General features: G+C 33.3%; 2 protein-coding genes across 3 annotated transcripts; both read left to right on the forward strand.

Moving 5' to 3' along the window:
* The first annotated feature begins 4,748 nt into the window (after nt 1-4,748).
* Nucleotides 4,749-7,020, forward strand: LOC133699017 (peroxidase 10-like). 2 transcript variants are annotated; one of them, XM_062122137.1, is made up of 4 exons: nt 4,749-5,175; nt 5,681-5,872; nt 5,965-6,130; nt 6,474-7,020. In XM_062122137.1, exons 1-4 carry the CDS (start codon nt 4,924-4,926, stop codon nt 6,881-6,883), a joined length of 1,020 nt encoding a protein of 339 aa, XP_061978121.1. In that variant the 5' UTR covers nt 4,749-4,923; the 3' UTR covers nt 6,884-7,020. The 2 variants fall into 2 exon arrangements, with proteins under 2 accessions (XP_061978121.1, XP_061978122.1); XM_062122138.1 differs by lacking the exon at nt 4,749-5,175 and adding an exon at nt 5,211-5,583.
* Nucleotides 7,021-15,478: 8,458 nt separating this feature from the next.
* Nucleotides 15,479-16,637, forward strand: LOC133699993 (uncharacterized). Its single transcript, XM_062123544.1, has one exon. The coding sequence runs from the start codon at nt 16,024-16,026 to the stop codon at nt 16,423-16,425; it is 402 nt and encodes a 133-aa protein (XP_061979528.1). The 5' UTR covers nt 15,479-16,023; the 3' UTR covers nt 16,426-16,637.
* Nucleotides 16,638-20,390: the final 3,753 nt, after the last annotated feature.

A 20,390-nucleotide genomic window follows, 5' to 3' on the forward strand; every position in this document is an offset into this window, starting at 1 on the left:
TACCCTCTTGTTGCCAAATCTGATGTATTTTTCATTTTTCATCGTTTTCAAACACTTGTTGAGCGTTAGTTTTCATGTAAGATTAAATATGTTCAAACTGATTGGGATGGTGAATATTGTAAGTTAAATCAGTTTTTTCAGACTATTGGTATTCATAACCGATTAATCTGACCTCATACTCATGAACAAAATGGCACCATTGAGTGTCGCCATCGACACATTGTCGAAACTGGCCTCACTCTTTTAGTCCAATGTAGTGCACCATTATGGTTTTGGAACTATGCTTTTGAATCATCAGTATATCTTATTAATCGCATGCTGACTCTTGTTCTCCTAAATAAATCTCTGTTTGAGTGTCTGTTTCGTCATACTCCTTATTATAATTTTCTATGTACTTTTGGCTGTTTTTGTTTCTCATTTTACGTCTATATCATGCTCACAAATTGGATTTCCGTTCCTCTCCATGTGTGTTTTTAGGGTATGGTTCATCTCATCTTAATTATCGCTGTCTTGATTTAGCATCTCAACGTATTTATGTCTCCTTCATGTTTGTTTTCATGAAGATGTCTTTCTTTTTACGAATTCTGAACATATAACACATACACCAGTACCCTCCACACAACCTACATACCTCCAAACCTTGAATCCTTCCTAAAATTCTCAACCTACTGCTCCATAACCTTGCCAAACCAATACCCCTATCCTACCATCTGTCGCAGCCCAACAAACCCACCGCTTGCCCATAGATTCTGCAACAACTTCATTACCACCCAGCCCTACCATACTATCACCATCTATTTGTTTTTCCAATGAATATTATGCAAAAACAGGTTCTCCATCAACAAATGTTCATGCTTTCAGGTCTGCTGCTGCAAAATAGACAAGTTCTGAAACAGATTCATCAGGGTCTGTTGTGCCGATCAGTCCCTCCATAGACTCTCCAGTCAGTCTGCAACTTTGTGTAAATCTCTCCTCGTATCCTCTCTAGCAACTTACGGGTACATGTGCTTCTCCTCCTCGACCAGCTGTTTGCCAACATCATATGGTCCTTCGTCCTAGGCAGCCAAAGACAATACTATCAACAACAACTACCACCACTACTGTTGCTCCCATCAATCTGGTAGTATCTCTTCCTACTCATGAACCAATTGTTTTACTGATGCTAATAGGTATGAGGCTTGGCATAATGCTATGCACGAGGAAATTCAAACCTTACACGCTAACAAAACTTGGACCTTGATGCCTTTTCATCCTTCGATGGATGTTGTTGGTGGTCGATAGGCGTACAAATTAAATACAAAGTTGATGGCAGCATTGAGAGGTATAAGGCACGCCTAGTTGCTAGAGGTTTTACACAGCAAGAAGGTATTGATTACTCTGAAACCTTTAGTCCTATTATCAAGCAGGTGATCGTCATATTAGTCTTCTTCATTGCAGTTACATGTGATTGGAAAATTCATCAGCTTGATATCCATAATGCATCTCTCAATGGAGTTCTTGACAAAGAGGTCTACATGAAATAACCTCCAGGTTTTGTTTATTCTGCTCTCCCCTCTCACGTGTGTAGATTATATATGTCTCTATATGGTTTAAAACAGGCTTTGCGGGCTTGATACACTCATCTGAATGACTTTCTGTTATCAATTAGTTTTTGCACCTCCAAAGTTGATACCTCATTATTTATCTTCTTTGTTGGTACTGATATTTGTTACTCATGGTCTGTGTTGATGATATTCAGCTTATGGGTAGCAACTCTCTTATGCTTAAACGCCTCATACAATTGCTGAGCTCATAATTTAAGCTTCGCGACTTGGGTACTGTTCATTATTTTTTAGGTATTGAGGTTTAGTCTACTGGTATGGGTTTTATGCTACGACAACATAAATATACACTTGACATCCTCACTCGGACTGGTACGATATCTTGCAAGCTTGTTGATACTCCTATACATCCTCACTCGGACTAGTACGATATCTTGCAAGCTTGTTGATACTCCTATCTCAACCTCCAAAGCTATCATAATGTCAGATCCTTTGTTTTCTAATGCTATATGTTTTCGTCAAATTATAGGTGCTCTTCATTATCTCATTTTTACGAGACCAGATATTTGCTTTGCTGTTAACAGAGTTTGTTAGTTTATGCATGCTCTTATAAATTCTCATTGGGCTACTGTTAAACGCATTTTATGTTATCTTAAAGGTACGGCAACACATGACCTACATATTATTCGTGGTTCTTCCTTTACATTACATGGCTTTACAGATGCATATTGGGCAGGTAATATTGATGATCAAAAAACTACAGATGGTTACTTGTGTTTTTTGGTCAGACGTCGATTTTATAGAAATCAGGTAAGCAACGTACAATTGCTCGCTCCTTTACTGAGCTGAATACAAAACCTTAGCAGATGGCACTACTAAGGTTATCTGGCTTCAGTATTTATTAACAGGTCTTCAAATTCTGTCTATTTCTACTCCTATCATTTGGTGTGATAATCTTGGTGCCACTTATTTATCTGCAAATCATGTTTTTCATGCTCGCACAAAACATGTTGAAGTCGATTATTATTTTTTCCGAGATAGATTTGCGAAGAAAGAGATTCAGATTCTTTTTATTTCCTCTCAGGTTCAACTTGTAAATGTCTTTACTAAGTCACTTCATACTGCTGTATTTACTGCTTTTCGTTTCAAGTTTCGGGTCGATCCTCCACCCTCAACTTGAGGTGACATATTATAGAATGTATACTATATAGGAAATATTATAGGCACTACTCTAGTGTTGTAATCCTTACCTTAACTATTGTATATTGTTCTACATATATAAATAGAAAAGGATTAGCTAAACCAAATGTCAAACCTCCTAATTATTCTCAACTAGACCATACATCTTCTCAAACACAAACAACTTCCTAACAAAGTAATAATAGAGCCGATGGTTCGGCTTGAAACAAGTCGCAATTATGGTTAGACTCTTATGGTTGTGTTTGCTTCTCCATGGTTAGGTAAAAGAAAGCTTTGGGTATCACACTCGAATCGTCAAATACTTCCACGGGAGAGGGATTGTGTTTAAATATATGTATCAAACTTAAATATGAGGGAGGAAATTTGTTGAGTACATATGTGATAGTTCAAAATCCCACATTAAAGAAGAAATGGGAAATATATATATATATATATATATATATATATATAAGATCAACTTATAACCTATTAATCTAAACTTTAAAATGAAAAATAATATCCATCGATCGTTATATACAAGTCTCTGTATGCACAAACCCATATAAACACGGACGCTAATGCATCTTTCCAAACACAAACTAACTCCCTAGAATAAAACCTCCCTGTGCATCTTCATCCAATGGAATTCGTTTTCTTGTTCCTGTATAACATCGTCTTGTCATGAAGGAGATTGTCTGTAATAAACAATGTCATACACTTTCGAAAGTGCTGGTGTACATATCTTAATCTTGCTTCCACTAAGCGGTCACTTGCACACTTTCTGCCCTAAATTACTGACTTGATATACAGAATATAGTAGTTTCTTTGGTATCTTATCTCTTTACAAGTTGACTTGGCCTTGAACTCATTGTCACGTCCTTTCTCAATATGAGATCCTAGTCACAATTTAATTAGATATTTTTTCTTCAAATTAAAGATGCACGTGTATAGATGAATGCTTTGAGATGCTTAATTCTTTCTTTAATTCTCACCTTTCCGCCAGAGAAGAGCACTTCATAGGATATGAAGAAAAATCAATGGCTTCTCCATTAATAACGCAGAACATCTCTGGTTTTTAGCTAAGATAAAACAAGCATTCTTGTCGATAATGGGTTCTGTATTTGCTGATTATTAGAACAAGTTCAGTTTGATAGTGCTATTAACTGGAACACAACTCAAATGAATATGACAGAAGAGTTTCTTTTCTTCTATGAAGCTGCAAAGATATCAGCATGCAAGTGAATGATTAGGACAGTCTCTGGTGTTATATGAGCATGCGTATGGCGTTACATGTATGTTTCTGAGCCGTCAAGTAGTGGTCCAGCTTGTGCAGTGCCCATGGCAAATCAGATCCTAACAAAGTGCTTAAATATAATTGTCCAAGTTCATAGGCTAAGCGGCCTCCGTCAGTTGTCGAAGGTTTTTTAAGTAATGCTCGGTGAATGATTATACTCTCTGATAATAATGGAGGGAGAGTATATTCTCTCTTTAATATAATATTTACCTGCTTTTTTTGTGGTCTAAATAATTAATATTTGCTTAACTAGTATGGGAAAAAAACAATAGTGAAGAATGTTGGGTGTCGGGTTTTTTTTATTATTTTATCATTGCTGTCATCATCTATGATAAGAGTACTTTTTAAAAAAAATATATCATTATTTGAATAATGTAGATATTTAGAAGAGTTTACGCATATCTTGACTAATCATATAGGTCCTGAAATTAAGGATCATGTAAGTTTCCAGTAGTCATTATATTAATAATCACAGAGTTCGAACTTGAGACTACAAGGAAAGTAAATTTTTTTATCCCAAACTCTAACCACTGATTATCTTAGATGGTTTTATTATTTTTTTTTATTATCATTATTAATTACATTATTTTTTAATCGTTATTCCTTTTTATAACGATTGATATGATTTCTCGTGATCTATATATATAAAAAAATTGTACTGTCTCAAATAGATATACGATAACACGTCATTGCTTATTAATATATAGATGAAAACAAGCGTGAAGGACCATTGCTAATGTAATCTCACTCTGCACTGCCCACTCTAAACAGTCATGGTGGTTTTTCCACTTTCCAAGCTCACCCAATGAATTCTCTTCGACTCTCCTCTGTTTTCCATATAAATCAGCACAAGGTCCCCCCCATTATAGGTCATCACAATCAGCATCGCACAAACTTCTTCACACTCGCATGCTAATGGCTATCACACGCTTCTCATACTCCACCATTCTAGCTCTTCTTTACCTGTCTTTGCTTCACTTAGTCACTTCTTTCCCTTCTTCTAATGGTCAGATTGATTACAATTACAACTATAATTACTATGATAGCTCATGCCCTCGTTTGGGAATGATTGTCAAGTATGGTGTCTGGGCTGCTTTCAAGAATGACACCAGAATAGCCGCATCCCTCCTTCGATTGCATTTCCACGACTGCTTTGTAAACGTAAAGCTATTTCTCTTTTACTCAACCACATTTCTCTCTTGCTAGGTGGTCTGTTTTTCCAAAGCAGATGTTGAAAAGGCTAGGTCCCATGCAAAGGACAGTTTTTAACCAACATGGGAGAGATCCAATGTTTTCGTCCTTTGGGCCCAGAAGGTTCAAATTCCTTGTTCAACCTTGAATAAGAGAGCCTACTAAATAGATTTGGGTGCCCACCAGTCGGCTGTGCTCTGTATACTAGTTGGGTTCTTTTATCGGATGTTATCCTCTGCTAGTTTCCTCGAATTAAATCAAAAACGATTAAAAAATCAAAACATGGGAGTGTTTTAACAAGGTTTAATTTGTCTAGCCAGAAGATCTATGAGCTTGGTGTTATTGGGTTTCCTGTCTGTGGATGCATGCCTTTTTTCTGTACGGAAAATTTAGAATTCAGTCTGTTACTCCACTCCCACGACACGTAAACTTCTTTGTTTTGAGTTTAAGTTATGGTATTTCGTGTGTGACACAGGGCTGCGATGCTTCCATACTTCTGGACGACACAATTGATTTCAGGGGAGAGAAGAATGCTCTTCCCAACCGCAATTCAGCTAGAGGATATGAAGTCATTGAAAGCATCAAAGCAGATGTTGAAAAGGCTTGTCCATCAACTGTTTCATGTGTTGATATATTGGCTCTTGCAGCAAGAGAATCTGTCCTTCTGGTATTGACATTGGCCATATTCATTCATTGCAGAGCATTTTCTATTTGCTCTAAATTTCTGATTTATGTGTTTACTTCATTCACCTGTTTCAGTCAGGAGGGCCTTATTATCCTCTTTCATTGGGCGGGCTAGATGGATTGACTGCAAGTGAGAAGGCAGCTAATGAACAATTGCCATCACCATTTGAACCACTAGAAAACATCACTGCTAAGTTCGCATCAAAGGGTCTTGACATTAAGGATGTTGTAGTCCTCTCAGGTTCTTGTCATCTTCGCTTTCTCTGGTTATCTCTCTCTCTCTCTCTCTCTCTATTTTAAGCTAGTCAATAGAGTGGTGTTCTTGCTCAAACCATAGAGCTTAAATCGGCGACGAAATCTGTGACTCTTATCCTTTTAGATGGCGACTCTTATCCTTTTAGATGGCCACGTATTGTCGCCATATATATGCTTGCAATCTATACATGTATTGAGCCTAAGCTCAGGTTTTTGACGACCAAACTTTTGGCGACAACACAAACCCAAGGAACAGAGCAGAAGGCTTTTTTAAACTAATTTCTAATATTTTTGGCACAGACAATTAATTTGTTTTTTGTCTATTACAGGGGCACACACCATAGGTTTTGCTCAGTGCTTCTCCTTCAAGAGGAGGCTCTTCGACTTCAAAGGCACCGGCAAGCCTGACCCCACACTTGATTCTTCGGCCGTGGCAAACTTACAGGGCACGTGTCCAAACAAGGATGCATCAAACAGCAAACTTGCTCCTCTTGACTCTGCAAGCACATACCGATTTGACAATGCTTATTATGTGAACCTCGTGAACAGAACTGGCCTTCTTGAATCTGATCAAGCTCTCATGGGGGATTCCAAGACTGCTGCAATGGTTACTGCCTACAGCTCAAATTCATATCTTTTCTCAGCTGATTTCGCATCATCAATGGTAAAGATGAGCAACCTTGGGATACTTACAGGCAGCAATGGACAAATCAGAAAGAAATGCGGGTCTGTCAACTAAATATGTATGTGATGTGAGTCTGTTAATCATGGAGCTTCTGTACCTAGTTTCTTTAGGGCTCAAAATGTGGTGCTCACCTGGTGGATGTTTATGTGATAGACATGCCAGTCTTTTAATAAAAACAAGTGTTTGAGTAATGATTTGAATTGTGCTTGGTTCACTCTTTCCCAAATGTAACTTGGTTAACTCTGATCTAGATTTCCCAACTGGAACACAATTCAGTGACAAGGCAAATTATTTTCCGAGAGCTGTGAGGAAATTTAATCATCTTTGTGTAGCCTGTAAACATGGACATTCTGCCATTGCTCTGTTTGCTCACATTTATGTCACACGAGGACATGAATCGATTGATTATGTCATTCCTGGAGCTGTAAAAATTACAAGAAACCAACTATAAAGTGCGCATGACATTGAAGATACATCCGTTGAAACCAGTGAAGGGTTTTCCGGACTTGTTTACTTCCCCTTGGCAAATCACATGGTAAAGAAGTGCCGGTGTCTCAGTGGTGTTTCAAGAAAATTTCCCGATGGTGACCTCAATTTATGTAAAGGTTTTTCAAGCAAGGTTTATACGAGCCACATTTCCTTCCCTGGTGCTTTAACAAACAATAATTTATAATTCCGTTCTGAGATTTGGCATGGAATGTATTTTCTTATGTCACGAATCTGATATTTGCTTGGTTAGTAAGCTTAATGGATGGTGGTGGGTTCCAATTAACTAATTTTCAGCTCATTTGGCGTTGACTAATGTAATCTTTAGATATACATGATTTCCTGCACGACAGAATAAGGTTGACTCATGGCTTTACACGCTTAATATTAGATTTATGAATATCATATACGTAATAAATTAATAAAATAAAAGTATTTGGGAGTCACTAAAGTCCTGTTAGACAGATCTAAAGTTGTTTAGGAATTTATTACCTGAAAATCTAATCTTTTTTTGTTTTGAATAATTTTTTAAAGGTTGTGTTGTCGTAAACTACAAGTCGTTTAATTGTCTGACCTTCAATGATAATCTACACAACTAATCAATGAAAAATCTCCTAAATCTTTATTTTAAGAGAAAGAGATTGTTAGATCTAGATTGTTAGATCTCTATTATGTGATTTACGTAATTTTTCTATCTAACTAACAATCACTTAAAAATAAAAAGTATAGCTTATTATTTATCAGAAAATATAAAAAACCTTATAAATTTTAAAAAAATATCAATTTGCCTATCAATAATATTCATATATTAATTCAGGATAATTTTAGAAATTAACTCAATCAAATCCTAACTTGATTTTTCTAAGTTTAGAAATTTAATCTATGTATTAATTATATTATAGTCTTTAATTTCTAAAATATATTTTAATCAAGTCATACTTATAAATTATACAAGTTTAATTTCTGACTAATTGTTCTTAATGTGTGTGACCTATTAAGTTCCTAATATGTTGGCCTAAATATAAATTATAATTATAATTAAATAGAATTAAATAATTTAATTTATTATCAATTCAACAATTAATTATTTTATATTTGAAGATCAGATGCATCATCTGACAACATATCATGATCCTCTAAATATAAGAAAAGTCATTAGTGGTATGACTTAACCTTTTAGTGATCGGTTTCTCGATGTAATTAATATTATTTCATCAATAATGTTCTGATTTAACATTAAAACATAGAGTATGTCTGTCATGTTAAATCATGTTTGTTCTCTACATAATAGTCATTGATTATTTAAATAAGATTTAAAACTCTTTTCAAATGTCATTCCAGACCAAGGATTTCTCAGTCAATACCATTAGAGAATAGATTAAATATTTTTCATAATTCACCTAAGATGATGAATCATCTCTTGATCATTTAAGTACCTTCATATAGTTATACCCGATATCTGCCCCTTCGTTACCTCAATGAAGATAACATGTAACAGGATCAAAGTATAACATTTTTTATATAAGATAATTTAGTGATCATAAGTTTAAGGATTACTTACACAATCATCACGTGAACCTTTCTATAGACATAGGTGATGTCTCCATATGAAATTCTCATGTAAATCAATTTAGTGTACATCTCTTATGACAAAACACCTACATATTAGTTCTAGATATTTCTTATACATCAACTTATAAGAACAACTATTTCCTTTCAAAAAAAAAAGAACATAATATATAGCAGTCTCTATGGTTCTAATAAATATCCAGTATTTAAGAGAGAATCGACCAAAAATATCTTAGGAACAATACTTTGACATAATATTAAACTTATTATTATATTTAAACTCGTTATTATAACAACTTTATAATTTTTTTTACAAATTTTTTTTGTATCATGAACTTTATTTTTATTCTAAATTTATAAATCAAATATCAGATTGATTAATATAATATTATATAAATATTAAAGTTAAATTAAAATTTTATTAATAATAAATATATATTTATATAAATAAAATAATATTATATGTAATTAGCTACGATATATAAAGTGTAACACTTGTGACTTCTGAGGTACTGCTGCCATTTTATAAATAAAATAATAATTTGATGTATCGGGAACTTTTCTCATACTTCAGCGTCCCATCCCTTCGTTTCTTTTCTTTACTTCATCTAGTCATGACTCCTCCTCCTTCTCTGTTACTGGCCAGCTTGATGATTACATCCACTATGATAAATCATGCCCTAATCTATCCTTGGACTGTTAGAAATGTTGTCCAGAAGGCTTTGCATTGTGACTCCAGCTTTTGTGACTCCAGAATAGCTGCTTCCCTCCTCCGCTTACACTTTCAATATTGTCTCGTAAATGCACCTAAGTTCGTGGTCCAATGAGGAAGAGACTTGTTTCTTTACTTAGTATCTGGATTCAATATTTTTTTTTTTTATGTCTGTCACCTCCACGATACTTTATTTACTTACTGGGTTTATAGGATGTTCAGTAAGCCTGAAGATTAATTCTGGTGCATATAAATTGACTCGGACACTCTGAGTTATCAAAAAAAAAAAAAAGATTGTCTCGTAAATGTAATAATCCTGGATCTATTAATCCCCCTTCAGTTAGAAATTCCTTTGCACCTTAATTTGAAAGCAGTTCTCTGTAAAAGTAATCGGGATTTTTTTTGTTGATCAAATCAGCCACATGTGTCGTACATGTATAGTGGAACAGTTGACGCATCCCCAGTACATGCCAACTTTTTTTAAAAAAGTAAAATACTTAAATAACCCCATCCCTACTTATTAATCACAAAAAAAAAAAAAACCATGAATAACAAATAACCTTTAATTTGAGAGTTAAATTAATGGATATTATAAAATGGCCCTCCATCTATTTGTTTTTTTTTTTTTTGGTTTCCAAGGATAAGCAGGAATTTTTCTTGTGCACTAACTATGTTCAAATACAATACCCTCGTGATAAGGAAAAAAAAAATTAAAGGGAAGTGTTGTAATTAGAAGTAGGTGTTATCATTTTTGATTCAGTTCGGTTTTTATAAAAAAAATAATTTAACCAAAATTAAAAAAAAAAAAACCGAAACCGGTTCAAACCAACCGATTTCGGTTTGGTTTTTTAGGACAAAAATCGATTCAAACCGGTTTGGCTCGGTTTTTTTCCGTTTGAGTTCGGTTCGGTTTTTCAGTTTCAGGCTTATAAAACCGAAACCAACCGAAACCGGTCGATTTTTTCAAAATTTTAATTGATTTTTTTTCACGGTTTGGTTTTTTTGATTTTTTTTTTTAGTTTTTTTAGTTTAATCGGTTTTTTTATTTTCTTACTCATCCCTAATTAAAAGCACAAAAAATTACCCATTTAGCCCGTTCAATTTAAGAGCACCAAAATTGTCCACATGCAAAGGCAATTATACCCTTAAAACTCAGTCAAGTTTTTTTTTTTTTTTTAAGTTCAAAGGTTGGAAAAACACTATTGCCGTGCCGTCCACAGTGACATGTGTGTGCACAGTGTTTTCCAACCTTTTTTAGCTTTTTTTATTTTTTTATTTATTTTTTACTCCCAAGCCTGAAGAAAACGCAGAGCCCAACCAAAGAAAAAGGATGACAAGTTGACAACCATTCCTTCCACAAAGAAGTAAGAACAACACCAGAAGCAAGCACACCTTAATGGACGTCAACTCACTGAGTCCAAAACCGTATGAATTTCCACCTTTCCTGGGCATAGTAGAGACTGAGTAGCTGCCAAACAAAAAGCTTCCAGGATATGAGACAGCAGCCATCAAACACACAGCGTGCCATGATTCAAGGAAGAAACTTATGGGCAACATGAAATTGATCTGACAAACGCACTGCAACACCTCAAATTCTGGGAAAAGAACCATGCCAGCTGAAGGAAATGGCTGCAGGAAAAGCACACAAAAGTTGAAGGGAAAAAAAACTCTCTTCTAAGCCCAACCAAACACATAAGAAGCCCAGCTGAGCAATATGTTCCCTAGCCCAAATCCTAAAAAACGAAGCCCAAACAAAGTGATCTAAGAACCCAGATAAAGAGGAATTAAAAACAACAAAAAAGATGACCCCACAGCCCAGCAAAAGAGAGGAAAACAAATGGCCTCAAGGGTCACTGTTGGGGTGACATCCACAGTGATTCTCCAATGCCTTTAGTTTTTTTTTTTCAATTAATATAGATCTGTGAACCAAGTTGGTAATTATATATATATATATATATATATATATATATATATATATATATAAACGCAATTTTGGTCCCTAGAAGATTCACTGGACTAATCAACTGTAGATCAAACAAGATCAGTTCACCAGCCAACCATTCAAACTGTTTTCGGTTTACATGATTGGTTGTGTAATTCTTGTTCCTTGTATACGTGGCTAGTTTTAGGTAATGTTTATCCTTTCATGGTTGTTTTTTAAAGTATATTTTATTTAAAAATATATTAAAATAATATTTTTTTTTATTTTTTTAATCTTAACATATCAAACTAATCTAAAAATATTAATTTTAAAGAAATTAAATTTTCTGAAAAGCATAAACACGCCGCTGAAATAAACAAGATAGTGTGCTCCAAATGTGGTCTTGTTTCATCATGTGGATGCTTTATGTAATGAGGCATGTCAGTGTTTGGTTAATTGTATTGTTGTCCTAATTTGTTGTCCTAATGGGACCTGCAAATAGGCATTTTCAATTCCATTGAGTCTTGCCTAATAATACATTGCTATAGCAAATTTGTTGGCTAATTTGTTGGTTTTACTTCCAATCTAGCGCAAATAAATTTTTGTTTACATCAAGAAAAAAAGGGTGGATAAATTGGGCAATTAGCACAATAAATATAAAAATTAATGAAATAACATCTTTTAAAAAAGATTCGGTGAAATAGTACGTTTTCATCTTGTTGTGCTTCAGAAGCGCGACAAGATAAAAGTATGATTATTTAGCTCAATCAGTCAACCGATTTGTAATAGTTAGTGAAACCGATTAACTGGTTCTGAGAATAACAAAAAAAATCTAAAAACTGCTAAATTTGGTGGGTCTTAGCAAGATTTTTTATATCTTAAAATCTAACGGTCCGCTAATAACATTTTGAGTGTGATCTAACGATCAAATCAAAAAATTATGGTCCTTTTGAGCCGTTATTCTAATCTGATGCGACTATACCTCTTCTTGAACTTAGATCTGTAACACTGGTCCATAAATGTATCTGCTATGTCATTCATGTAATCAGTTTGAGGCAGATCCTTATTTAATTGTGGCAGACTCACACTTAATTGTTCGGAATGACTTATTATTGCAAATTGATACTAATTATTCTATTAATATTTTGTGATAATTTTTTCTTTCAAAAAAAAAAACATTCTAATGCACACAGATTAAAAAAAAAAAGCTGACATGGAGCGTTTCAATTAAAAAACAAAAAAAAAGAACATAAAGAAAAGCTGGTAGATTCCTGGCCAAAGTTTGTACAAACCCTATGTATATTTGAGTACTTTGTCCTTGTCTCAAAAACCACTTTCCTTCTCTCAAAAATTCTACGTGGTTGGATCTGCCAAATTATTGTATGCTATTATTATGATCCATCACCATCTCTATCACAATCACAATCATTCATCACACAAAAAGACGTCTTCTCTGCTTCCACATTAGATTCTCTGTGCAAACTACTGACCTCCAGCAAGCTTGAAACTCCTGCCTCCCAACCCTTTCCTCCAACTGGATAATCTCTTTATTCAATGCTAATGAAGTTAATTTTAGTCATCACAGGCAAAAGCATACAGTGTTCACCCAGCATTATTTGGGGGTGACGTTGGCCACCTGGCTCAAAGTTTTGAACATAATTCCCAGCTTTTTTCAACTTATTTTAAAAGAAAATCTGAAGCTTTTTGACCTTTAATAAAAGCAAAACTTATCCATAGAAGGCAGGAATGACAACTCTAGAATCGAAGAATGAATGATTTGCCTCTTCTGCTGTACATCTGAGGTTCTGCTTGGCGCTTTGAAAGTAATTTGTCGCCTATTGAAAAGGGCCAGAGAAACAAAAAGACTGAAGAATTCATGGAGATTTCTCTGTTCTGAGCAAGAGCATATATTCCTCTCATAGAACACATAGCTAGTCAAGACATATCAATAAAGTTGATATGAATATTGAAGGGCAAGGTTCAGTCCCTTTTTTTTTTAATGTGAATCCAATTCATATCAATAAATGACATTAGCCTGGAATTAAATTCATTGTTTGGATGATGTAATTAAATACCTGAAACTACAAACATCCCATTAACACCAAGAATGCAAATATATAAAGAGAGGATGGTGAGAACTGATATTCAGTTTATCGTAATAATACTTGCTAAATATAAAAAAGCTTTTAAGGAAAGTCTAGAGTTTAAGTTCATACAAGTTTAAATCTATAAGCATGCAAAAAATAATTCATGGCAAACATATTTTCAACATAAATATAATAATAGAATGCATACTAAGCATATATCTAGACTTAAAATTGATACTAATTCAAAGTCCTAGCATGTGTACTAGAAGGGTATTTATTTATTGAAGTATTTTAAAATAATGAGACTTTTATTGTTTTTAATGATGAATAATTTGTTTTTAAAACTTTATTGCTCCTCATATATGCAATTAGAATGTTTAGAATATGTCTCTCAAGATTCCAACAACACCACATTGGTTTAAATGCATTTCTGAACAAGGTCTTTGAACAAAAAAAATATAAAAATCAAATTAACATCTCTTAATAAGATGAATCTAAGATCTTGATTTGGAAGGAAAAACAAAGTATAAAAGAGAATTGAAACACTAAAAAAGAGGTGAGGAATAGTATGAAAAAAATCTGAAAAGTTCAAGTTAGAAACTCTTATTTCACCTCCTCTTCTTTTATAGTAAATTTTTAAAATTAAAAAGTTAAAAAATTAATAAAAGTTAATTCTTACCATTAATACCAATCAATTAGATGTCTTAGAAATTTGTATAGCTGATATGACATCTGTAACACCTAAGTCTTTCATGTCAAATTTGTTAGGTAATATTTTCTTAATAAACTTGATCATGGAATCATTATTGCTCATAATTAGCATATCGTTCATATAGAGATATACGATGATAGAACTTAAATTTTAATTATACTAAAAACCTCTTTCACAATTAATATATATATAATTATTTTTATTATTTTTTCTCACAAGATAAACTAAACAAAGTCTAATATAAAAAGAAAATAAAGCCTTATGATTGTTAAACTAAAGTTTGTAAATATATACATTAAACTAGTGATCAATGATGTTTAGTTTATTATAACAAGACATATTAAACATAATAAAATTTTCAAGAAAAATCTAGATTTCATACAAGTTTAAATCTATAAGTTTGCACAAAATAATTTATGAAAAACATATTTTCAACACAAATATAATAATAGAATGTATATTAAGCATACAATTAATACTAATTCAAAGTCCTAGGATGTGTACTAGAAGGGTATTTATTTATTGAAACATTTTAAAGTAATGAGATTTTTATTATTGTTAATGATGAATAATTTATTCTTAAACTTTATTGCTCCTCACATATGCAATTAGAATGTTTAGAATATGTCTTTCAAGATTCCAACAACACCACATTAGTTTAGATGCACTTCTGAACAAGGTCTTAGAACTAAAAAAATATGAAACTCAAATATCTTTCAATAAAATGAACCTAAGATCTTGATTTGGAAGAAAAAACAAAGTATAAAAGAGAATCAAAACACTAAAAAAAAGGTGAGAAATAGTATGAAAAAATCTGAAAAGTTCAAGTTAGAAACTCTTATTTCACCTCCTTTTCTTTTATAGTAAATTTTAAAAATTAAAAAGTTAAAAAATTAATAAAAGTTAATCCTTACCATTATCAACTATTGATTAACCACTATAAATCTAGAAAATCAAGAGTTTTTTTAGTAAAAAAAAAACAAGTATATATTCTTTAATATTAATTTATTATTCACTCGTAAATTGCCAACTATTTCTTTGCCTGGCTAATACATTTGTACGTGTGTAAACAGCAAGGATTCCAAAGCAAAGAACCTTTACACATCAAGACCTCCATGGCCTTTTATTCTAAACCAATACTTGTCAAAACTGTTTTGCATAAAATCTTGCAATCCCAGGGAAAGGTGGGCAGAAAGCTCCTCTCCATTTTCAAAAGGGGTTTTCTTGGGCTTTGATTTCCACTCAAAACATTCCGCATTTCCTCTCCAAGAACCTCCCAAACCTTTTTTTCCTCACTTTTTCACCACTTTGCCCTTACTGTTTCAAAAGTTTTTTTTGATTTAGAAGGAAAACCAATAAAATAAAGACAAATCCCTACTAATCTCCTTCTATTATGTTCTAAAGCTTATCACCTCCAAACACTTTCTCACATCTTTTCTCTTTCTTTCTGAACTTGTAGTGAGAAACCAAGTCTGCATTTTTTCCTCTCCCGATACCACACACAAACACCACTCAGAATCCTGAAAACCCCTGCATTTCAGGTTCCAAAGGACATGAAAACCACCCATTGAAGTAAACCCGCTCCTAAGTTTCCATTTTCACCAATCTTTAATCCCTTTTTTTCAAGCAAAAAGAACAAAAAAAATAATAAAAAGCCCAACTATCAAAAACCCTCAAATAGTGCACCTGCTTAGAAACTATTTCACAATGTCGACACCATTAGACCAGCAGCAGCAGCAGCAGCAGCAAGAAACACCATCCATGGAAGTGAGCCAACAAGCTGCCTACACCCACACTGGTCATGGGTCGGTTGGACCAGTGATAGCAGTTCTTGCAGTGATCACAATATTGGGAGTCATAGCAGGAATGATTGGCAGGCTTTGTTCAGGTCGTCGGATCTTGGGTCATGGACAATACGATTTTGAGGGCTGGGTAGAAAGAAAATGCTCCTCTTGTCTCGATGGCCATGTTGACCCGCCTCCGACCCGACACGCAGATATTCCGGTGGCAGCTCCGGTGGTGGAGGAGGGTCCCCAAGAGATTAAAGAAGAAGAGCAAGAGCAACAACAAAGTGAACATAAGCCACATCCAAGTGCGAGTGGATCTTGATCCCTCTTTCTCGATACTAGTAGTATATCATCGAGTTTCAAGGGATTTCTGCTTCTTGATTTCGTTTAATCAGTTTTCTTTCTTTATTTTTATTTTTTCATTGTTCTGTTTAGGGTTTATTTTGATGGGATAAGCGACATCATAGAATGAAAATCCTGAGCACGAAAACATTTTCACATTAATGAAATACAATCCATTTTTGTTTTGTTCAACTTTGAACTGGATTGGAGTTCATGATGAAGTTCTCCGTTCTCAAGTCTTGAAGGCTTTGTCTTGATTTGTTATTGGCATAAAAATTAATAACAGTGAAATATTGATCATATGCTCCTTGAGAAAACACTCTCGTTTTTTTTTATACTTGAGACTCAAGAGAGTGGTTTGGTTTTAATATTATCCGTAATCAATTAACTTTGCTAATTGCCAGTGATCATGTATAAATGGATCGATGTGTTAATAATCTTGTTTTCACGGTTATTTTTATACAGTCCAGAGCCCAGGAATTGCTGGTTCTAGAGCCTTTTGGTTACTTTATTTGCAAGATTTTCATCAATATCGCCCATTTTTTATTTACTGTTGTTGGCTACATAGGATTCTCTTCTCTGCGATTGCATTTTAAAAGAAGCATTCCTTTGTTATGCATACGAGACAAATGTCTCATGCCACCTCGGAGATTTCGACCCCCACCGGACAGACAGGTACCGTTATCTTTTTTTCTGATGTTGTATGTATGGCTCCCGTTTTATGTGCTTTAATCCCTTCAGACTAGTTTAAACTGGTGACAAATGTCGTGCTTTTGCTAGTAGTCAACTTTTCTGGCTCGTTAAGGACCAGTGACAGTGGGCAAGCACTCTGATCTATAGCGGTCGCAGCATCGTATTAGCGGAAATCTGCAACTCCTGTTGGCTTTTAGATTTAAGAAAGGAGTAACTATTGTTATTTTTCTTCGAGAATATGATGGAAAAGGTATTATGGAGTAATTATTGTTCAATTATATATATATATATATATATATAAGTTGAGTTTAAGGGTTAGATTATAATACTAAAAGACTTTTGGTATCAATGTAAAAAGAATATTTCAAATGTCTGAGGATCAATTGGTAAAAAAATTAAAGTTTGAAAATGTATCTTTTGGATCTTTATTTTGAACATTAGATTGAAATGTGTACTGGATGTTCGGACTTAAACCGCACATTCTAACATATTGCTAAAGCTGAAATTCATTCAAAATAATCATGCCACCAAAACATATAATCAACAACAATTAAAAATAAAAAACTTATTTGGGTAGTGATTTCACTGTGCATATATAGATTCTGTGCACAGTAAATGAAAATAATGTAATGACTGTTTTGTTCTTCCCCAAAAACTCATTTGTTAGGCTTCTAGGGTAGTTTTGTAATTGCATAGGGACTAATAGTAATATTTAGGAGGTCAAAGAAGTTTTTTTACTTTTAAATGCATAATGTAATTGCTATAATACCCTTGAAATCAAAATAAATCTACCTTTTCTTGATAGGGAAAATCATCTTTTGTTTAAAAATACATAGTCAATTTACTTAGTTACCCTTTGGTTGATAATTTTTTAAACTTAGATCTAAGGGCTTATTCATCTTTTCAATGTAGTCATTATGTAATTATAGGATAGATACAGGGAAAATTTCATATTTTAAAACGAGTAATTAATATTTTAGAAATAAAAGCACATTGAATTTACTTGATTACATCTAAAATCAGAAATTTTTAAGCTTGAGGTCAAAGGGCTTATTTATTCATTCATTGTGGTTTTTTTATAATTATGGGGTTAATACATAGAAAATTTTGTAAATTTAAAATGAATGATTAATGTTTTTGATAGAAAAGTTGTTGGAGCATGCAATGCACGTGTCAGTGCTTAAAAGTGCTCTGCACTCTTAAAATAGTACATGCAATGGTGTTAGGAGGTGAGAATTATGCAATTGCGACAACTTTCAAAAGCTCGTAAAGTCCTCGTCTATCTAAGGTAAAGTGTATGGTGGGGATGTGCAGAGATTTGACTCTGGCAATGTTTTCTTTCTTTCTTCTTTTTTTCTCTCTCTTCTCCTAAAAAAAGTTGTCCAAGCATAAAAAAAATCCATGATGTCCTCTTATTGTTTTGAGATATTTGATTTAGTCCTTTTTGTTTTTGTTGTATGATTTTCATCTTGATTTATTTTGTAAACTTTAAATTTTTCTGCAACAAACAGTCACCCCCCCTCAATCTAAACACAATTCAACCTCCCACAATAAATTTAGCCACCACAACACTCGGTTTGTCAGCATCCATATTCTTATTTAAATTTTATTGAGGATTCTCCACCTTAAGTAAGCAAATCTATTCTTTTTTTTTTCTTTTAAACATAATTTTTAAATGTTACTTTTTTCATATTTTTATAGTATATGTATTTTGTTTGGGTGTTAACTTATTTTATATTTTTTTCTCATACAATTTTGTTGTATGGATTTATGATTTGTACATGTTATGGTTTGTTTTGGATTTTGTAAAATTGTATTTGTTTGTAAATTGATGAAACTTATGTTGAATTTTTTACTTCGGTGTTTTATGATGAAATAAATAATGGTTTATTTAACAGGTTCATTTTATATTTTGTTAATTTTATTGTCGAGTTGTAATTTTTGGTAAATGTGTAGAAATTTTAATTTATATAGATATATAATTGATAATGAATTAAGAGAACTAGTAAAATAGATTGAATAAAATTGAGCTAAACCAATATTTTTGCTAATTATTTAGTTAACATAGTTAATTAATGCATGTTGTCATCATTAGTTAAATAGGTTTGATATAAGTAATGGATGATCGTTCATGGATGTATCGAGATTCACTCTAAGGGTTGCGGATGATGGATTATTATAATGGGGTTCAGAGTTTTATTAATTACACACTATATAATCTGAGAAATATTAGTGAAGGTCGTATTAGATGTCCATGCAAGAGATGTAAGAATAAAAAAAAAACTTATCGATCTAGATGTTGTAACGATGCATCTTCTACAAAAAAAAGTTCATGGAGAAATACATATGTTGGTATGCACACGGAGAACCATATGTTCTTCACAATGCCATGGTAAAGAGGATGGTTGGGTCAACTTCTAGTGCTAACAACGTGCATGGAGTTGTATATGACAATAGTAATCCTTATAAGAATATGGTTATAAATGTGATAAGAATGAATCAGAGTCATGTCGATCAATGTTCAATCATAGATGAAGAACCTAATACAGACACAACTAGGTTTTTTGATCTTTTAAAAGATTTCAATGAACCATTATAGGATGATTGCACAAATCATAATAAATTATCGATCGTTGCATAGGTGTTCACCATTAAGTTGGATTATAGGTTGAGTGAGACCAGTAATAACAGAATTGTCGAATAGGTGAGAAGCATTTACCTAAAGGGAATAGGCTAAAAGAGAAATTTTATGTCGTTAAGTCCATGATGAAACCCTTTGGTCTAGAATACCAGAAAATTGACATGTGTCCAAACTTCTACATATTGCACTACCTTGAAAATACAAAGTTAACCGAGTGCGGAACATGTAGGTATTCTCGTTATAAACCTAGAATTGGTAGGGGAAGGACTCTTGTCGCACACAGAAAACTTAGATACTTCTCAATCACACCTAGATTATAGAAGTTATTCATGTCACTAAAGACTGATGAGTATGGCACCAATTAAGTGATGCAATGGATGGAGTAATAGTACACCCTTCAGATGGTGAAGCCTGGAAATACTTTAACAGTTTACACCTTAGTTTTTAGTGGAATTAAGGAACGTGCCTCTTGGGTTATATACAAATAGATTTAATCCATTCGGGTAATTTGTTGCACCTTATTCTTATTGATCGGTGATACTTATAGTTTATAACTTGCTACCAAGGATATGTATGAGGCTAGAGTTCATGTTTTATCTACAGTCATACCC

The sequence above is a fragment of the Populus nigra genome, chromosome 7 (genome assembly GCF_951802175.1).
Source record: "Populus nigra chromosome 7, ddPopNigr1.1, whole genome shotgun sequence".
Classification (NCBI taxonomy): domain Eukaryota; kingdom Viridiplantae; phylum Streptophyta; class Magnoliopsida; order Malpighiales; family Salicaceae; genus Populus; species Populus nigra.

Coding starts and splice junctions, on each gene's coding strand:
- LOC133699993 (XM_062123544.1), top strand. CDS start 16,024: ATGTCGACACCATTAGACCAGCAGCAGCAGCAGCAGCAGCAAGAAACA.
- LOC133699017 (XM_062122137.1), top strand. CDS start 4,924: ATGCTAATGGCTATCACACGCTTCTCATACTCCACCATTCTAGCTCTT. Junction 5,873..5,964: donor CAAGAGAATCTGTCCTTCTG/GTATTGACATTG, acceptor CACCTGTTTCAG/TCAGGAGGGCCTTATTATCC. Junction 6,131..6,473: donor GGATGTTGTAGTCCTCTCAG/GTTCTTGTCATC, acceptor TGTCTATTACAG/GGGCACACACCATAGGTTTT.